This window comes from Mugil cephalus, chromosome 17 (genome assembly GCF_022458985.1).
Source record: "Mugil cephalus isolate CIBA_MC_2020 chromosome 17, CIBA_Mcephalus_1.1, whole genome shotgun sequence".
NCBI lineage: Eukaryota > Metazoa > Chordata > Actinopteri > Mugiliformes > Mugilidae > Mugil > Mugil cephalus.
The window spans coordinates 6,136,280-6,154,840 of record NC_061786.1 but is presented as its reverse complement, the minus strand read 5'-3'; the positions used below and the strand labels follow the sequence as shown (position 1 = coordinate 6,154,840).

At 46.0% G+C, this 18,561-nt stretch overlaps 1 protein-coding gene across 12 annotated transcripts in view; it reads right to left on the bottom strand.

Annotated features, from left to right (window-relative positions):
• kiaa1109 (KIAA1109 ortholog) overlaps positions 1–18,561 on the bottom strand; it is a 78,810-nt gene that overhangs the window by 22,734 nt on the left and 37,515 nt on the right. For 6 of the 12 annotated variants that reach the window (XM_047610172.1, XM_047610177.1, XM_047610179.1 and 3 more), the window contains exons 42-64: positions 18,226–18,466; positions 17,863–18,011; positions 16,611–16,845; positions 16,148–16,297; positions 14,427–14,602; positions 13,810–13,985; positions 13,051–13,684; positions 12,109–12,307; positions 11,598–11,861; positions 11,310–11,403; positions 8,993–9,043; positions 7,541–7,747; positions 6,594–6,829; positions 6,212–6,456; positions 5,920–6,025; positions 5,368–5,465; positions 5,043–5,231; positions 3,384–3,552; positions 2,891–3,102; positions 2,191–2,274; positions 1,101–1,299; positions 832–891; positions 434–660 (exon numbers count right to left, since the gene is read on the bottom strand). In XM_047610172.1, coding sequence (XP_047466128.1) covers positions 434–660; positions 832–891; positions 1,101–1,299; positions 2,191–2,274; positions 2,891–3,102; positions 3,384–3,552; positions 5,043–5,231; positions 5,368–5,465; positions 5,920–6,025; positions 6,212–6,456; positions 6,594–6,829; positions 7,541–7,747; positions 8,993–9,043; positions 11,310–11,403; positions 11,598–11,861; positions 12,109–12,307; positions 13,051–13,684; positions 13,810–13,985; positions 14,427–14,602; positions 16,148–16,297; positions 16,611–16,845; positions 17,863–18,011; positions 18,226–18,466 — 4,401 coding nt within the window. The remainder of the gene's footprint in view (positions 1–433; positions 661–831; positions 892–1,100; positions 1,300–2,190; positions 2,275–2,890; positions 3,103–3,383; positions 3,553–5,042; positions 5,232–5,367; positions 5,466–5,919; positions 6,026–6,211; positions 6,457–6,593; positions 6,830–7,540; positions 7,748–8,992; positions 9,044–11,309; positions 11,404–11,597; positions 11,862–12,108; positions 12,308–13,050; positions 13,685–13,809; positions 13,986–14,426; positions 14,603–16,147; positions 16,298–16,610; positions 16,846–17,862; positions 18,012–18,225; positions 18,467–18,561) is intronic. The other 6 variants (XM_047610176.1, XM_047610182.1, XM_047610183.1 and 3 more) reach the window with 4 other exon arrangements.

Genomic DNA, 18,561 nt, shown 5'->3' with positions numbered 1-18,561 from the left:
ATTAACCAAAGATTTTGTGACCCCCTGCAGTGCCTCCGCGGACCCCCTAGGGGTCACAGAGCCCCCTGTTGAAGACCTATGTTTAAGACATTAAACGACGTGTAAGAGACATATTAGAGAGTGGTACTGATCTTCTCATCTGCTGCAAGGGAGAGAATACAGTAAGTGCTTTTCCTTTTAACGTCACCAACAGAGCTCACATTTACCCATTATGAGTTTCTCTTAAAGCTTTCACATCTAAGAAGCGGATTTTTTCTTTTATCTGACAACTCCCTTAAGAGACAAAACAAAACATCTGATCTAACTTCTGGCGGCTGCATATTGTTAATACTTGTGCGATGTATAAACACGCGATGTGTTGGAAAAGGTTTAGCAACTACAGCTCCTCCTAAACCTGGACTACAGCATGTGAGCGAACGGTGCAGCGTCTGACCATGTGGATGGTGGGCGACATGGTGTCGGCCTCGTCCTCGTCCGAGAGGTCGGCCATGTTCACGGAGTTCAGGTCGGCGATGTCGTCCACGTCCTCCTCGCCCGTCAGCGACGTCAGCGTGTTGCCCAGCGCGTTGAGCCGCTTGCCGATGTTGGGGTCCATGTGGACGTCGATGCCGCACATCTTCCAGAGCACGTTGAGAGTCCAGGTGCCGGCGCTGCTGCTTTCTGTTTTGATGAAAGGGGAAGAAGCCAGGAGGGAGAGTGGAGGAATAAACAATGGAGGATGAAATGAATGCAATAAACAATGAAAATTTCAGACAGTTGTCTCATGCTTATTGTGCGGCTCTGGGGTCTGATCCATATTTCATGGACCAGACAATAGTTAAAAGAACTTGCCAGCGGAGGGTTGCCCCGTAGTCCTGGAACACACTTCATATGTACCGTCAGGGACCACACCTGCACACAGAACACAAGCGAAAAGCTAGTCAATATTTCAGAGGATATGTGCTGAGAAAAAGCCCACTGAAGTCATCAATCAGACGATAACAGCCTCATATAGTACAATTACTATGTTTTAAAAGACCTTTTCCAACATTCTTGTCTTCATTTATATCAGTAAAAAGTTTATTTGTCCATTTAAAGACGCTTTTGAGCATGCCACTCACAAGCGTTCATGACGAGGTCTCCCCGGACTTCGGGTTTCCAGTCGTCCCAGGAGGTCTCGAAGCCCTCGGCGAAGCGGATGCAGAAATTCTTGAAGTGCCCTTTGCTCACCAGGGACTCGGAGGAGCAGGCGGTGATGAGCGTGCTCTCGATGGTCAGGACCATGGCCGAGCCGGTGTCAAAATCTATGCTGTGATTGGCCTGGCAGGAAGGGCAGGGAGAGGGGTTACCCAGGCCTCCAGGGAGGGGCAGGGGGAGGGGGAGAGAGGTACAAGGAAAAAGAACCCACTTCCATGTGTTTAGAAGAGGCAGAGTTAGCTGGTAACACTTCACTCTGCTGGACTGTACAGCCACTTTAGAACTGGGGCAGATCTCTCAGCGGTTTTGGCAAAATGTCGCCAGGTGACAGATTATTTAATTGTCGCTCATGTAAACACGAGAGTGAAATGTTACCAGGCTTTTCAGATTAGATTAGATTAGATAGGATTATGTTTGATTGCAGCTTCGACAAACACGACAAAAAAATTACAGATTTCTGGATTAACTCTGCACCGGTACCAAAATAGATCTGATGGCCACCACGTCACACGGAGGAGGACAGACAGGGAGGCAAACTAAAATTTAAAAAAAAGTCTACCTCTGAACTATCCAATAATAGTGTACTTGTCACGTGGGTGAAAATCAGACCGCATTTTTGGAGCAGGAACATGCTTTCTCTTAGAAGCCAGAGTCCGCCATGTGCACCACTGCATTACTGTTCTCTGTCTAGTGTTGTGTGGCATCGTGTCAGTTTGAACAGAAAAAACAAAACAAATCTTTGCAGAAACTCTGGACACTAACTGGCGTAACACTATGCTTTTAGTAATTACACACCTCAGACCAACTCAAGCTTCATTAGTCGTCATGCCAGCTTTGCAGAGGGAAATTTGGATTGTTACAGAGTGGTGCAACCTGGCGCGTTTTTATTATTTTTTTTCTTTTAAACAGCAACAGGGCACTTGTAGTTGCGACAGATTTCATGGAAGAGTATCACAGTAAGTCATTGTCCCCACAACAAGCCATCATCAAGAGATGTAATAAATTGTAGGTTACTTTTCGTGCATTATTTTGCCGGCCTACTGATGTGCTGGGCCCAGCTTCAGAGTTGATGCCCTCCGTAGCTGGTACTTGTCCTTTCTATGGAAATAAGCGTGACATAACAGCTGGTGTATCTTCTATCTACGCACAAAATGGAAATATGACAGGGCAATTTAAATTGTCTTTATGTGAACGGACATCGAGTGCTTCCCCTAGAAATGTCGGACTTTATAGCATATTTCAGACTAATAATATGCTACATTAAAAGATTTAATGAAGAACGTGTTCGCTGGTCACTACGTGGAGGAGTGTGTGTGTGTGTGATGGGAGGATACAGCTACAGTAGGGGAAACACTGATATCACAACTGACAAGGAACATCAATATATGTCACTCAGTGCTATTAATTACAGCAAAAATATGAATATTTCCAAATTTTGAAATGCAAATAAAACTGCATTTCTATCAATTGGCACAACTGCACAATTGATAACGTGGCAAATAATAACAGACATGTCTATGTGTTCAACTCAAGCTCAACTTGCTTTAAATGGATCGTTAGGGAGGTCTAAACTGAATCAACCTGAAGCAAACAGACTGCAAACATGGCATTGCAGTTAAATAATATTAAGTGTGTGGACCTGGATATCTACACCCAGAAGTTCACGTGTGAAAACAATGTGTACCGAAGCTCAAAGCCGAGCACAGCACGTTACCTGGGATGTGTTGGTAATTGGGAGGCAGATGCCCAGGTCGTTGACAGTCAGCTGGAGGAAGAGGGTGCTGAAAGCCTGGACGGAGGTCTGCTGGATGCCCGGGAGCTTGTCCACCACCTCTTTCGTGGCCATGTGGATGTCCTTGTTGAGGGCCAAGCGCTGCTCATTCCAGTTGTCATAGGCTGCCTTGTAATTCAGCCAGAAGAGCACAGCTGCAGGACGGCGCAGGGGTGGGAAGAGAGGACATAAAATTAGATCCAGAGTGTCACCTCGACATGTCACAGCAGGTTTTCAGATGTCAAGAGACTAACGGGGGAGAGTAAGGGTTGTGTCAAGATCTAGATCGAACTCGGTTAGATCACAGAGCCGTGAGTCTTTAACAACCAACTGTGTGAAACAGTATCATAAGAGAAAACTTATAGTTTTAACTGTGAACCAGTGGAGATTTCATCGTTTGATATTAGATGTAACATAGACAGAAAGTAAACTGAACCTCTGTCAAATGCCACAGGCTGTGCGAAAACGATCGGCCTGTTGAGTGTGATGAGGACGGCCTCCTTGTCCGATGAACCGCTGATTTCTTCCTGTAGAGCGTTACGCAAACCGATCCGAGTCCGGAAGTACGCCACCTGGTGGAAGTCTGAGCCGGCTTCTTCGTACACCTGGAAAGTAAGAAGGGAGCAACAGTGTCACACTTAATCGAATGTGATTCTAAACACATAACGACACACTAAGCTAAGGCTAAGCTGTACGCTTACTCTTCTAGCCGGTAGCACTGGTGCTAGCAAGTTAGAAATTTTAGTAGCACAAAGAAAAAATTGGTAGCGCACACAGGTAAACGTGTTTATCGACAAAATTAACTTGATACTGATAAGAAATTCAGACACATTGTTGAGCTATGATTTCAAAACGTCGTCACGTTTAAATATGCTGGGCTGTCAAGTATTAAACTTAGCTTGGAGTGACATTATTTAGGGGCACAATGGTGAAGTGTGTTTGAAGATAACGTATTAGTATATTACTGTAATAAACCACAAATTCTTTTCAATCATTTGTTTTATTTACGACTTTCAGGATTAAAAAAGACAACTAGAAAAAAGACATTTGGCTAAAAGGGGCTCCTTGAACAGTACTGGTCATTGATTGCATTCATTAGCTCATGTGTTTCTAGGACAGGGATCTTCCAACGTTTTGCCAGGGACCTTCTACTATAGTTGTTCCGTATTAAATCCGGCAACTTTAAACATGTCTAAACGTAGTAGGGACAGTGAATCACCAAGCCCTTTTGGAACTCAGCAGTTGATGGGAAGAGTCAGCATGTATGTGACCTTGTGATTGGCTCAGCAGTGATAGGGGCGGGGCCTACTGCGTACAGGAGACTTAGATTGACAGGTCTCGGCTAGGGTGGCACTCCGAGTGAAACAGTGCACTGTTGAGTGAGCTCCTGTATCTCTGAATGAAAGTGAAGTGCTGACTGAAAGATCCATTTATCCCTTTACTGAAATATGTTGGATTCATATTAATGTGTAAGAAATTTAAATTTGTCAGGGGACCCGTTGTTGCAGACCTACGTTCTAGGAGGTTCCAATTTTGCTTGTGTGCAAAGATTGTTTGTTTTCCATTGGTACTCCATTCACAAATCTGCCACTTCAACGAGCGCTAGTAAATTCCACGAAGCAGCAGATGAACTGTTTGGGCTATTAATCCTGTCAGAAAGGGCAGAATGTCGTGGTACGTTCAGCTCACAGTAACACCAACAGCAGTTTGTCCGTGTCATTTTAGCGGCCCGTCTCCTTGAGTCTTTTGCACCATTTTATATCGCACTGCATTAACATTCACACGCTAAAAAGTCAACAACAAAACACAAGTGCACCGTCACGCAACGTAAACAAACTTTCCAACTGCTCATCACCCTTAGAGCCCTAGTAGTTTTCCCTACTTTTTAGACATGATATGAGCACAACTCCTTCACATGTGTGCTAGCGAATACTACTTTCTCTACTACTACTACTACTTTTTCAGAATGATTTTTAGCAGCAAATGCGACGGAAATTGTCACACTGTACAGGAAATGTGCGTTCTGCAATGGATCTGGTTTGACGATCAAAGCCCGAGAACACTCAGAATGACACGGAGGGAGGTTCAGCCGTACCTGGTGTTTGACTATCTGTCCGAGGGCCAGGTTGAGATCGACCTGACATTTGCCGAACAGTTTGAGGTAGCTGCTGCTGCCTCCCGGCTGAGCCTTGCACTGGATCCGGTTGGAGAGCTCCAGCTCTATCAGGCCCGTCTCAAAGCGCACGGCCCTCATGGAGGGAGTGGTGGCTGTCATCTGGATTCCCTGCGAACGCGACACAAAGAAAATTACTCACGGACACGAACACTTCTGATTTCATTACTTGCAACAACACGATGTGTCATCTCGCCGTTTCTCACAGTGAGAATGATTCCGCGTTCTCGCAACAAACGTGCGGTACCTTGAACATGAGGCTGAGAGAATACAGGAGAATCTTGGGCTTGTCTGCGTCCGTAGAGGTGTCGTGCTCATTCCACAGAGGGATGGGCTGCTCTCCTCCTGTATCAGTGGACAGCATACGCCTTCAGTTCACACACATGCTGGATCAAGTGCTGCAAAGTGTACCAGTCCTAATATGTGCTCCACGACCTCTCTCTGATGTAAAAACACTATTTTTCTTTACCCTAAGGCGTAAAGTCCTTTCTCTTTTAAGCAATTACATTGATCAAGCTTAGTAAGTGAAACAAATTAGTGTCAATACTGTTGTGGAAATAAACACGACTGGATGTGTGGCAGCGCCTCGGGCACAGAAAATAGATTTTTCTCAGTGACTTAAGCAGCAGATGTAGACTATAGAATTCTGTTTGGATCCGTCAGATGTTTTAGGTTAGATTAACTTTATCGATTGGGGAGGAAAACAACAAAGAGAAGGGTGCAGATTTAGAAGGTTGCAGGATCATTCGTGAATATGCTAAGGCTGCTAAAACGCTACACATGTAGGAGGCGACAGTACCTGACACCTTCTGGATGACCTCGTTCACCTCCTTCATGAAGACCTTCTGCAGAAAGACCAGGTGGTTGAGCAGGTCCGTGGTCAGGTTGTGCTCGAATGAACCGATCTGTGAAGCAGAGAGGGCGGAGAATGCAAAGTCCAGTTCATTTTAGCAATTCCAACAAAGCCTAGGAACTAATTTATTTGGTTCATTGTGCACTTCTGCTATTTGGTAGAAGTGGATGTGAGACATCTCTACAGAGCCTGAGCTTAGCGACCGACAAAAAGTCGGCATTGTGTTACTGGGACCTACCTCAGCCACACAACGCAGGTAGTTGCCTTGCAGGTAGTTTCCTTGCTTTGCTGGGAAGTCGTCCGGGGCCCAGCCCTGGTCCGAGTGGCTCTCGTGGTCCTCCATGATGTACTCTCCCGACATCGTGACTGGAGGCAGGGTGAGGCTGGCGGACGGTGACATGGTGGACATGTCCACCGGGGACACTTTTGACTGGAAGCAAAGTTTGTGGTTCGGCAGCTCAAAGGTGAAGCTGGTTTGCGCCCCTGAACAAAAGATGATGAAAAGGTGAGTTCTTCAGCAGACAACGATGTACAGATCAACACTGATAAACTTTCACTGGTGCATAAACTATTTAGAAATCATGCAGCAGGGAAAAAAAAAAAAGATTCTTTTCACACACCAGTCATGCCGTGGCTCTTCATGCGTCCCATTTTGTACTCTGCCTTTAGAGAAGGCAGCAGGGCGGCGCCGATGGTGATGCCATCCATCATGGCGCTGAACTTGAGGACGATGGGCTTCTTCTCCAGGCCTTCTGGAAGCTGGGGGAACTCGTTGGCCTCGACGGGGGTCTGATTGATGCTGGACGCCTTGTCGGAGGGTTGTGGGGTGGGAGTGTCCTCCCTGTTAGGGGGTTGACTGTAAAGAAACATCCGCTCAATGAGAACTGGCTCAGCAGTGACTCTGAACATGACACGGCAGAACTCAGATAACCGCTGTTAATCATCGGACTGGACTGGCCTCAGATTTGACATCAAATCCATCCCTGAACTTTTGGGATGAGTGTGAGATCTTTGGATATGTTAGGATAAATAGCACATTACTTTCTTACAGATCCAAAGCACACATATATGAAAACAACACACATGCTTCGTCATAACCTGTGTTGTCGTAACCTGACACTAGTATGGAGGTAGACTCATCTGCCAGTTCATTAGGAACACTCGTGAAAACCAATTATTCTAACTGAACCGCTCCTTTCTATCAGCTTCAGTAGGTTCTGGTATTTGGCATTAGTTTAAATTTAGTGAGTGAGCTGTTGATTCAACTATGTTCTCATTTTGGAGGCTGTGGTTTGGCTAGTGAACTGCAGCCTTATGTTTCTGTTATTTTGACATTTATCTCATTTTAGTCAGTGGGCTAGTCTAAATAACAGAAACACATTCGTGTTTAATTTCAATCCAGTTTGAAACCATGTTCTCTGAAATGATCTTCCAGTTAAGTTACCACCTTTCTAACTGTTTCAACGTGAACTGAACATTAAAACAAGTTTGTGTACATTATATTACATTAGAATGCAATGGTTTTCACTAGCGTACCAAACGAAGCGGCAACAGACGAATGACTTACACGTTGGACGGCTGGCGGATGAGGTCAGAGATCTGCTTGGACAGCTGGTGGGAGCTGCGGACCATCATGCTGTGCAAAGTAGCCGGGTGCTGGGGGATGTTGATCATAATGGCGCCCACTTTGAAGACGGCGGCGTTGTTGGTCTTCAGTCCCCGCTGGGCGCTGTACAGAGCCTGAGACTTGGCGATGTTGCATTTGACCACCGTCCTGAAACACAGTGTTGAACGGGAATCAGGAGCTGGACTTGAGCCTCAGTCCTGACAGGATGTGGACACACAGCATGAATGGATGTGGACTGGTTGAGAGGACGTCATACAGCGAGACACCATGCAGATTTAGGAAAGCATTCCATTTTGGGGCACAATGGGTAGAAGGAGCAATTGTGACTGACACACTATAAATGAGTAACAGTTGACTTTTCACCATGACCACCCGTATGCAGAAAAAAAAAAAGATTCTTATTTCAGCATCTGTAACCAAAACAAGAGATCTTACATGAATCACAACTAGGGCTGTCAAAAGAGAAAATGTAATCATAGAAAATGTTCCATTTTTTAAAAACATCTGATTTAAATATCTCTTTAAAGGAGATTTGTGAAGCTTTTATTACTCTTATTAAATTTTCAGCTGCTCAGAAAGCTCCCTGCTCTATTTCTAAGTCGGTCCACATCGACACTAAATACAGATAACCTTGCTCTTGTCGAGGGAATCATCTGGGAGAACTTTGAAACAAAACTTGTTGTTCAAAAGTGATTTTTGTTCACGTGTTTCTTCTTTATTTGGGATTTCTGGAGGTTATGACAATAAAGGGCTTGTTACTGCCCTCCACAAGGTAATATTCTATACTATATACTACAACTATACTACAACGCCACTACAAAATTAAGTTGTCCCCAGCGTTAATTTTACTTTGACAACTTCCTACTTCTGTTAATTACCCATTGAACAAATGGCGTTAATTTGTGTGAACACGTTATTAACGCATTCATTTTGACAGCCCTACTTACAACATAAAATGCTGAATAGTCGACTAAGACATTTCAGTATTTTGTCAGATGGATGACATCAGGAAAGGGACATGAGAACCGTACACAAATGAGTACACAAGAAATTCACAACAGACCTGATTAATCTAATAATTTACCATTAACAATTTAATTATTTTTATCTATATAAAGCAAAAATGACAGACATAGCTTTACTCCTCATACGTGACACTAAACTGACCTGTCATCTTGAGATGTAGGGAACTTCTATTTTCCGACATTTAAAAGACGACTAAGCTCAACAGTTATCAAAAATAAGATAAAAACTTTCTGCTTTCATAAAATCAACAGCAACCCTTAGGCCAGTAGACACAGGTGACTCAGACAGATGAGCGATGTACAATTAAGGTTGTTGTGTTTCTGTTTACAAATGCATGTAGGCCCTATAGCGGGAGCAATAACATACAGAAACTCTTGTTTAGCGGTGCTGGTGGGAGATGTTGGGAAATCCTCCAGTCTATGCAAGTAGTAGGAAGAGAAAGCAAAGGAAAGTTTTTTTAAAAAAAGAAGAGCAGGAGAAAGTGTGAAACATTTCTATAAGCACAAACACTAAGGAAGTGAAGCTCTGAGGCTCTCCCTGGAACTTGATTTGGTTTCAGAGGATCCCGTTATGATACAGCTCTGCATTACTAAAACAGTTAAGACACCAGAGCAGGCTCAGCAAACACACAGGATTATGTTAAAATTAAAACGCTCTCAAAACAACCCCTGACGATCTGCTGCTGCTACTTTTGCCGTCCTGTCTTATTTTATGTCCTCTGTCTGCGCACTGTGTTCATCTGATTCAACGGAGCAAATGGAGAAATAAACTGCATCGTTTTGGACAATTCTACATATTTGTAACACCTAAAGAGTACAAATCTAAAGCGTGAGTACACAGTGTGGAGGCAGGATTAAGTTTCAGTTTTATTTTTCACAGCGGGAGAAGCAATCTGTCTGAAGTAATAGACCGAACCAAAAGCAGCGTAGAAATACACGGGCCGGGATGAATGCATGACTGCAGGGCTTGTAACCTGATTACGGTGGTTATGTTTGGAGGAAACCGCTTGCAGTAGAAAGAAAAGCAGCTGTTAATATCGCCGGGCTGCAAACAAGTCTGTGACTGGCTCTCAGTGAGCGTCGTACTGCAACACTGCAACCGCACTGCAGCAGCTTTTTACAGATGCTTCGACACCGACGCTCAAGTATTCCGCTGTTTCTGTCATTGTGTTAAAAATAGACGCCGGCTTACTATTTAGAGGTCACCGGCTATGTTTACATGGATGATATTTCATTAACACCACATACAATCCTTCAGATTATGCTGCGTTAGCAAACTTGACTTTCTACATGGACATTAAATAAAATATCTTAGAGAGATATTATGGGTTTGCGCAACCCAACACCAGCGCTGTCAATAGAGTCAACCACTGAATCGCTATTAATCGCATGATTGGAACTGGTTGGCTCCAGAAGGGAGCAAATCTCCATAGATCTCCATGTTAAAAAGCTCAACTTTACAGCGTTATTAAAAATATTTACAGTCTAGCACAAAAAACTATTTTGGTACGGGGGTTAATTTTTTTCTAACTCATTCATGTAGTTTTTATTAAGGTTGAAAATTCTGCATAATTAAGGGCCCTCGCACTTTGAGTGACAGGCGGTAACCCTGGGTTACCACAGGCTCCGCCCACTTCGGGCTTAATTTTCGAGGTTCAGAATCCACTGGGTGTCGTCATGATGAGTTTCTCCATAGCATGTACAGTCAATGGTTGTAACATCACAGGATGTATTACTGCCCTCTGTAGGCTAAAATTATTTACTACTACTTCACACTACCACACTTTAGACTGCGCTTGCTTTCCATGCTGTTTTTTTTTTTTTTACTTTTTACTGCTTTGATCACTTCCCGATTTATCAAACCACAGTGTGGGGCAAGATCACGTTAAAATTAATCGTCAAATTAATTTGTGGCGTTAAAACAAATTTGTATTAACATGTACCAACATGTGTTAACCCATTTTTTCTCCTCAACTTTTATCTACTCCCCCAAAAAAAGTTAATTCAAAAGAAGCAGATGACCAATGAATGAACTGAAACAAGCCTGTTTTATCAATTCAAGCTCTGTTCATCTTTTAAAACACTTCTTTGAACGACCCCCTCCATGTTTCTGTCCCTTGCGTGAGGTGTAGAGGGAATTAATTTATTCCAACCAGAGAGAAAAGCTCAATTTACATGGTTGCTATGTACCTGTTCAATGGATTATCAAGGGCTTACAATAGCCACTTCCGTCCAATCAGGCCAGTGATTTATTTTACACGGTTACCTGGGATATTTTTATCCTGATTGCACTATTGTTCGGTTAATTGGTGTCCATGTAAATGCTAATAAAAGCATCTGTTACACTTCAGTTGTGACATTCTGTCATAAATAAAGAAAACAACAAGTAAAATATCAAAAATTACTACTCATGGAGACATTGTGTTGTGGATAAAAAAAAAAAAAAAAGACTCCAAAGCTCAACGTTCAGCTTAATTTGAAAAGAGAAGCGTCACTGCACACAACACACAACAAAACCCCAATCACTAAACCATTATTCAGGAAGTCCGGATCAATACACTTAAAACGTGAATTTGCAATTACAAGCTCAATTATAAGTAGTTCTTTTACACGACCTTATTTCGGGACAAGACCCAACATTTTACTGTTTAAACTCAACGAACCGAAGGTGAATTTGTACGTACTGAATATTTGGTGTGATCCCCTCCAGCAGGACGATGTTTACCCCTCCTATGTGAGCCGACGCACACGTCTCCGTCATTTTCTGGTGAAGAATATCTGCAGACACGAGAGAATGAGAAAAGATTAGATCATGCGAAACAAACTAAATTCAGAGAAACTGCTTCCTTTTAACAGTTCTTTCTTAAAGAAATGTATTGCTCAATTTGACTTTGACTATAAAAACCGAACCATTTCAGAAGACCGCAACTCCGAAAGCGCATGAAGGAAACAGCAAGACATCACCCTCTCACCTTTCATCTTCTCCTTCAAGGTGAAACTTCCGTGGATCTTCTTCAGCTCAGCCTCCATGGTCAGGCCGCCGATGTCCGCCTCCAGGTGCGTGCGGTTCACCATGCCGATGCCGAACACGATGAGCGTGACGTGCTGGGGCTCGGAGCTCACCAGGCTGCGCCGCCTCCCGCCCGCACCCGCCAGCTTGTTGGGCGTGGTGGGGTCCTCCTGCTCGTTCTCAAAGATGACTTTACAGAGAGGCTCCGACGGCCGACGCGCACCCTCTGGATAAAAGAGGAAGACAGACATGCACAGAAACCTCAGATATGTACTTAAACTTTGATTAATATTAATAAAAGAGCTGTTACCGGGGAAAGAAGGCAAAAGAAATATCACATGAGAACTGACATGTAAGGGCAAAGTACAGATGGTATAATGTGTAGAATGAGAGGTAAGAAATAAAGGAACTGCGTGGCTAAGCAAGGTGGTTGGATTTAGGAAGCGGCTGAGTGGCGGAAGCTGATTATCCACCTGAAAGGCAGTTCTCCGGGGAGCTTTTCTCCAGGATGCCAGTGGGATCAGAGATGAGGGAGTAGAAGTTGAGCAGCTTGTACATGTTCTGCCAGCATTCCGCTGACGGCTCGCTCTGCTCCGACACCGTGATGGAGTCCGAGTCGTCCATGGGGATCGCCATGTGGTCGGCCACGTCACGGGAGCCCTTCCGCGACACCTGGAGACGTTACGCAAGTTCCCCACGTTATGAAACAAACAGAAATGTCACAATATGCGTCACACGGGGGCTGGAGGCTAAACAAACAGCCGTGACGACTTCTTCTTTCTTTTCTTGTCTAACTGTTTACTTGAACACAACAGCCAGGACGCAGCGCGCCGTCACGACAGGTAAAGTTGATGAAATTTCTAAGCTGAACGCAAACAACTGAGAAATTAACTCGCGCGGAGGAAGGTAACTGGGTTATTTCGGCAGATAGAGGAGGTGGTTTAGATAATGACTTGAGACTCTATCATGAACCTACCCCCCCTGTCACGCAAAGTGCTTCTCAAAGTTTGAAGGCGGTGTTCCCACTACTGAAGCAAAATAACTTCCCAGACAGGTTGGCAGATTCCACCATTTGTTCTGCATGAAAAATGTGAAGTGAATAAAATAGCAAGACATCGCACTGTGTTGCAGATAATGCCTGTGCCTGTTCCGGGAAAACGCTCCTAATGTGCTGGCTCCCTCTAGAGTGCGAGTGGTGGAAATGTCAGTGCACTGGACGGTACTTGCTAAACAGCCTGGAAAGCTGTGGCGCTCATGTAAGTGACCTTTAACACGGTTCGAGCCCGAGAATCATTTGAACTCCTCTGGTTCGGGCTGTTCCAAGTTGTCGGGCCTGAAACTTTTTATTTTCCTGTTGCAGCTCTTGCCTCCATATTGAATATTTCCTAAAGCGCTACTTAAGAATGATCCGGTACCTTAGAGGTGCGTCGCTCCGAGCGTCCGAGGGAGCTGCGTCCTCTGGGCTCCCGTCTTCCCAGTGTGTCCATGCCTGACGGAGGTCCGTTGGAAGGTAGACCTCCACCAACCCCCGCTCCTCCTCCTCCTCCTCCTCCTCCTCCTCCTCCTCCCCCACTTCCTCCTCCGCCTCCCCCTCCTCCGGCCACCCCCCTCTTGCTCTTCAGCGTTTGCGTGCCGCTGCGGCCGGCCCCGTTCAGGCTCCCGCGGGAGCTGCGGCTGAAGTCGGACGACCTGAAGTGGCGGTACGGCCGGGCCTTGAAGGTGGGCGTCGGGGAGGCGGAGCCGGCGGTGTAGCGGCTCAGCTTGATGTCGGTCTGCGTGGCCTTGATGTCGTCGATCATGGTGCTGAACTGGTGGATGAGGCGCACCAGGGCCATGTCGACGCGCTGGCTGATGGCCTGGCAGGCCGTGGTGAAGTCGCAGTGGAACGTGTTGTAGTGGCGCCGGTTGAGGTCGTGGAACGAGAGCGGCGCCGCGCTGGGGCCCTGCGGGGCGCTCGTCGACTTCTCCATCACCACCGCGTTCACGCTGAACGTCTCGATCAGCAGCGCCGGCTTGAACTCCAGCGGAGGGAGGTTCACCATCCCTTGTCTGCGTATGGAGGGAAGACAAAGGGTCATGAAGGTATCAAACAGACATTCTTTACTTCCATTACAAGTACATTTAGCATTTAGGGACAATCATTCATCCACCCTAATGTATTTTTTATTGTTTACCTCCTGGATCGCTTGTTCTTGCGCTCTTTGGAAGTGTCAGAGTCGACGATGTCTGCCCTGAGACAGTCCAGGTTGCCAGAAAAAGACAAGTGCTCTCCAAAATACATCTTGTAACTAAGTGGAGTGGCGTCTTGGGCCTGGATGCCCGTGTAGCTCAGCAAAGGCTTGAAAACAACCTAAGGGGGAGAAAATAGATGATCAAGGCACGGAACGGAGCAGGTTTTTGGTTTTTTTTGAAGGCTTTCGACATCTGTATAAAATAAAAATGAAGATAAAAACGGCGAGGTAGGACGAAGCCTAATCTGAGACGCGGGAAACGAATGCATCCACTCGCTGAATCCTTTTGTCCTACTTATTCTGCGACTGAGAGACGGACTCTCTCGTGTTTCATTCTGCCAGAGGTGACATTACTCATATCGCTAAAGTGGACCACTTCTTCTCTCTCGATGAACACATTTGCGTATTGCCCTGCTAACAAAGCATCAATAAAAAACCTCATTTAAAAACCAATTCCACTTATCAGTAAGGTTCAGATAGGAAGCAAATTGCCTGCCTAATGACTTTTAAACACAAAGGCGCAATAACAGACGAAACAACAAAGAAAACGCGGGAGGCACCTGAGCGTCGGCGAGCTGGACGGCAGCCGGGCACTGGTTGCCCTCCTCGATGTCGGCCATGTCGTCCTGGCTCGTGCTGTGCTGGGAGTGGGTCCCGTCCAGCGTGTTCTGGTCGCTCGAGAGGACCGTGTTGAAGTCCGAGGCGGACGGGATGGTGGGCAGGTTGCACGTCCCGCCTGAGGGGGCAGAAGACGGGGTTTTAGGATACGTGAGGAGGCACTTCCTGTTGGCTGCTGTCGAGAGTTCTTCGAAGGACGCGTTCGCCGGCAGAGCTCGGGAGAAGAGGCCCCGCGAGCGAGTCGAGCGCTTTAGGGCGAAGGACTTAAATGCTCCGCCTCCTCGTAACAAAGATGTTCTAATGAATTGCAGAGGAGGCAGCAGAGAGTGTTAAGGGCAACTTTACGGCCGTTTTATGCCCAATCCAGGAACGCTCAACAGCCACATCGCATTCATTTAATGTGTTGTTGAAGAAGCGCTGCAGCTAATCTGCTGCGCTGTCACCGGCCCACATCTGGGTAAGTAGATAATTACCGAGTTAATCATCTTGGGCACAAATCCAGCCATTGCACATGTGGGATTGTACCCACAGGTGCTCTGCGCGAATCTGAAGGCAAAGTATACCCCGGCGTTTCCGCGCAGCAAAGCGCTGCCGAGAGAGAACGAAACAAATGCAAAGTGCAGCTGTTTTCCAGCTCAGAGGATGAGTGGGAGTGAGGAGGAGCGGAGGGATGAGTGCAAGTTCAGGTCGTTAAATTGTACTGACATGCTCGGGTTCTCAAAGTGTGTCAGGTGCAGGTGAGGAAACAACAGGATTTTTTTGGCTCTCCATCACAACAGCAGAGCTGAAGGACTGAAGCCAATTACAAGGGATGTCAGAGAGTCCACCAACCTACCACTTGACTACAGCGTTCGAATGACACGCGCTACTGTACCAGACGGCCGCTAATAACCAGTGAGGTGTAAATTTTAATAATGCTAAGAGGAGCCCTGCAGTTGGATTGGTGTTGGGTGTCAGTGGCATTTATTCAGTTTATCATTTCACTTGTAGCATGTGTGGAACTGTTTTGTTTTCATGTGGAGGATGATAATTACAATAAAGGAAATCTGACATGGGAGGTGCTGTTGGTGTGCTCTATTTTAAAAGGCGGCTCAAATTCAAAGCCCCTGGTAGTAATGTCAATCACACAAACCATTCTATACACAGGCTTTAACCCACAATATAAAGTATTAACTATTAGATTTTTCTGTATTTCAGGGTGATGTCCGTTTCTCTTCAACAGTAACGGGAAACATAACAGACACAACAACAACGCAGCTGCTCTCAGGTTTGTTTGTTTGGCACAGGATGCTGCCACACAGTTCTATGTGACTACTGAACTAATGAGGGTCACAGGCTAGCTGCTGGATAGCTACTTAGTTCACCAACACCACCGGCACAACACTGAGCATCAGTCCCTGACCTCCTTCTGGGCTGCGAACCACTAGCGGTTGGTACTGGTAGAGGCTGACGGGAGAGTCCGGCGAGTCTAGTCGAAGAACATCACACGGAAACAAAACTCCAGTTGTTAGAGCTGCTTTAAAGGCGGGAAGTAGCTGGTAGTTAGAGTATGTATTTCAACAGTCTTTTAACAAATGAACTGTCAAAGGATGAGCGCATTCCGGAAAACTAAAACTCAGTTAAAAAGTGAATATATTTATAACGAAAACCTCCGGTGTCCCACCTGTCTGAAGGCTGTTGTGCTGGGAGCGGTTTACAGGGGACTCCTGGACTCCGGCCCCAGCCCTGTTGCCCACAGCGTTGGACATCCAGTTGTAAAAGCTGACGGACGATGGCTCAGACAGTAGCGGGTGCTCGGTTAGCATGTCTGTTCCTACCAGAGGAAAATGTTCAAACTCATCATTTACGCTCTATGATATGGAAGACGTGGGGTTTCATGAGGCGCGGCAACATCAGCAGGGGTGATAGTGAAAGAAAGCAAACAGCTCATTGCACAATCCAGACTGATTCGTTCATCACCACTGTACGCGGTCGAGAAAAACACCACGTCGTGGCTTGCTTATTCTTCACTTCGCTCATCAGCAGAGGTCAGTGTTGGAGCAAAAATGACAAGTAAATCAAGTTCACACTCGTGATCTGTCACGACCAGATTCCCTTCCTGCGCGACGGCAGCTGGATGCGAGTACCTGTGCGGGTCAGGGAGCTGCTCTTGGCGGCGGCGGCGGCGGCAGACGGCTCGTTCCTCTGAGGCGTGCCCTCCAGCAGGTTGTGCAGGCTCCTGAAGCTGCCCGTCAGATTGCTCAGGAGGCTCTCCTTCCTGGGGCTGTCCTTGGCCGGGAGGCCCGCGCGGCTCACGTGGGCGGGCGAGTCGGCTGCCGTGTCACCGCTGGTGTAGCTCAGAGACTGGTAGGGGTGGGAGCCCTGGGGGTGACAAGCGCACAGGCTGCTGAGAGGAGGTTACGTTCGCGCTGCATTTTTCACAAGCTGCCCCCGTGGCTTTTGTGTTTTAATGACGGGTGGGATGAATTGCGTCTGGCGACACCGCGGAAACGGTTGAACCCGGAGTCAGAGTGACACCTTCTGAACAAAAGAGCTGAGTCGGCTCAACTAAATAGTAAAAAAAAAATAGTTAAAAAAAAAATAACTTCCCACTTTAATTTGGCAGACAAAAGAAAACGTCATGTGGCCACTTAGTGTAAAACCTAATCCCTTATGGAATCACCTTCACGCTACAGTGAGCCTGCGGTGGACAGACTCCTTTCTTTAGAGAGCTTCATTCAATTTAGCAAAGTGTTTTTAATGTTACGACCTCGGTCCATTAAATGACAAATGAAATCTAGTGCAGCTCAAGATGACCACTTCAAGGCCCTGTTTTGTCAAGATGTATTAAATTCACAGAAAAAAAACAACAAAAAAAACTCTGAACATTAACTCTGAAGAACCTGGAGCCACTGAGCTTTAATCTTTATCAACTCATCATTTCAACAATAGTGAACTATTATTTGCCATAACATATAGTTATAGTATAGTTTAGGCAGTTCAGGAAAAATATATTCGTTGTGATGTTTTAATAACACGTCAGGTTACCGTCCTCCTTTGGTACAAGTCAAGTAACTTTTGCTAACAAACTTTGGATTTGTAGATACCGTGCAAGAAATCCTTCATGATTTCACGTGTAATTCTGCAGCCTGGTTCACACACAGTATGTAAATGTTTTATTATACACCGATCAGGCTTAACATTATGACCACCTCCCTAATATTGTGTAGGTCTCCCTTGTGCCTCCAAAACAAATGGGGATCTAGTGAATTTAGAGGCCAGGTCAACACCTTGTGCTGTTCCCCATGTTTTTTGAGTTGTTATTTACAATCAGTGGTAGTATGTATGAAGTGAATTCATGAGGTGACATGATTAGGACACACAGGTAGAATGTCTGACCTTTATTCTGAGTGCAGACTCGCTGTGTGCATGGGACTTGGACAGCTTCCTCATGATCTCCACTCCGCTGACGGGACCCGAGTTCCCCTCTTTGGGCGGCGGGCGGCTGCATGCTCCCTCCAGCAGCATGGTGTGTTCACTCACTGTGGCTTCACAATAATTACATAAAATAAAACTCATAGAAAACACATGCTGTGCAAAAGTAAACGTGAAAACTCCCGTCACCGGTCTCCTTTCAACAAGTCATAACCGTGTTTATTCCCATGTAAACCCTGAAGGAGTTAAGGTCAAGAGCCTCACAGTCCATCTGGGGTAACAGATGGGTGGCTCACAGTAACACCACTGAAAGGTGATAGTTCCCACCTGCGTCAAATTCAAATTCGGCTCCATCGGCGCTGGTGTCGCTCTGCAGCGCGGCTCCGTTGTCCAGGCCCAGGATGGTGTCGCCGTGGCTCTGCTGGGGCTCCTTGGGCTTGGTCAGCTGGTTGGGCCTCATCAGACCGATAGCCTTGAAACCCTGAGTCACCACAATGAATTTCATCCATTGTCTGGCCAAAGCCACCAAGCCCTTCTTCAGAGTCACCAGAGCAGGGACGCCATCATTCTGAAAAGAAAAGGAGCGGAAGAAAAGAGGTGGATTAATGCCACTGAGTCACCGGCACTGGCTTAATTAAAAAACTGAAGGGCAGCCAAGAGGAT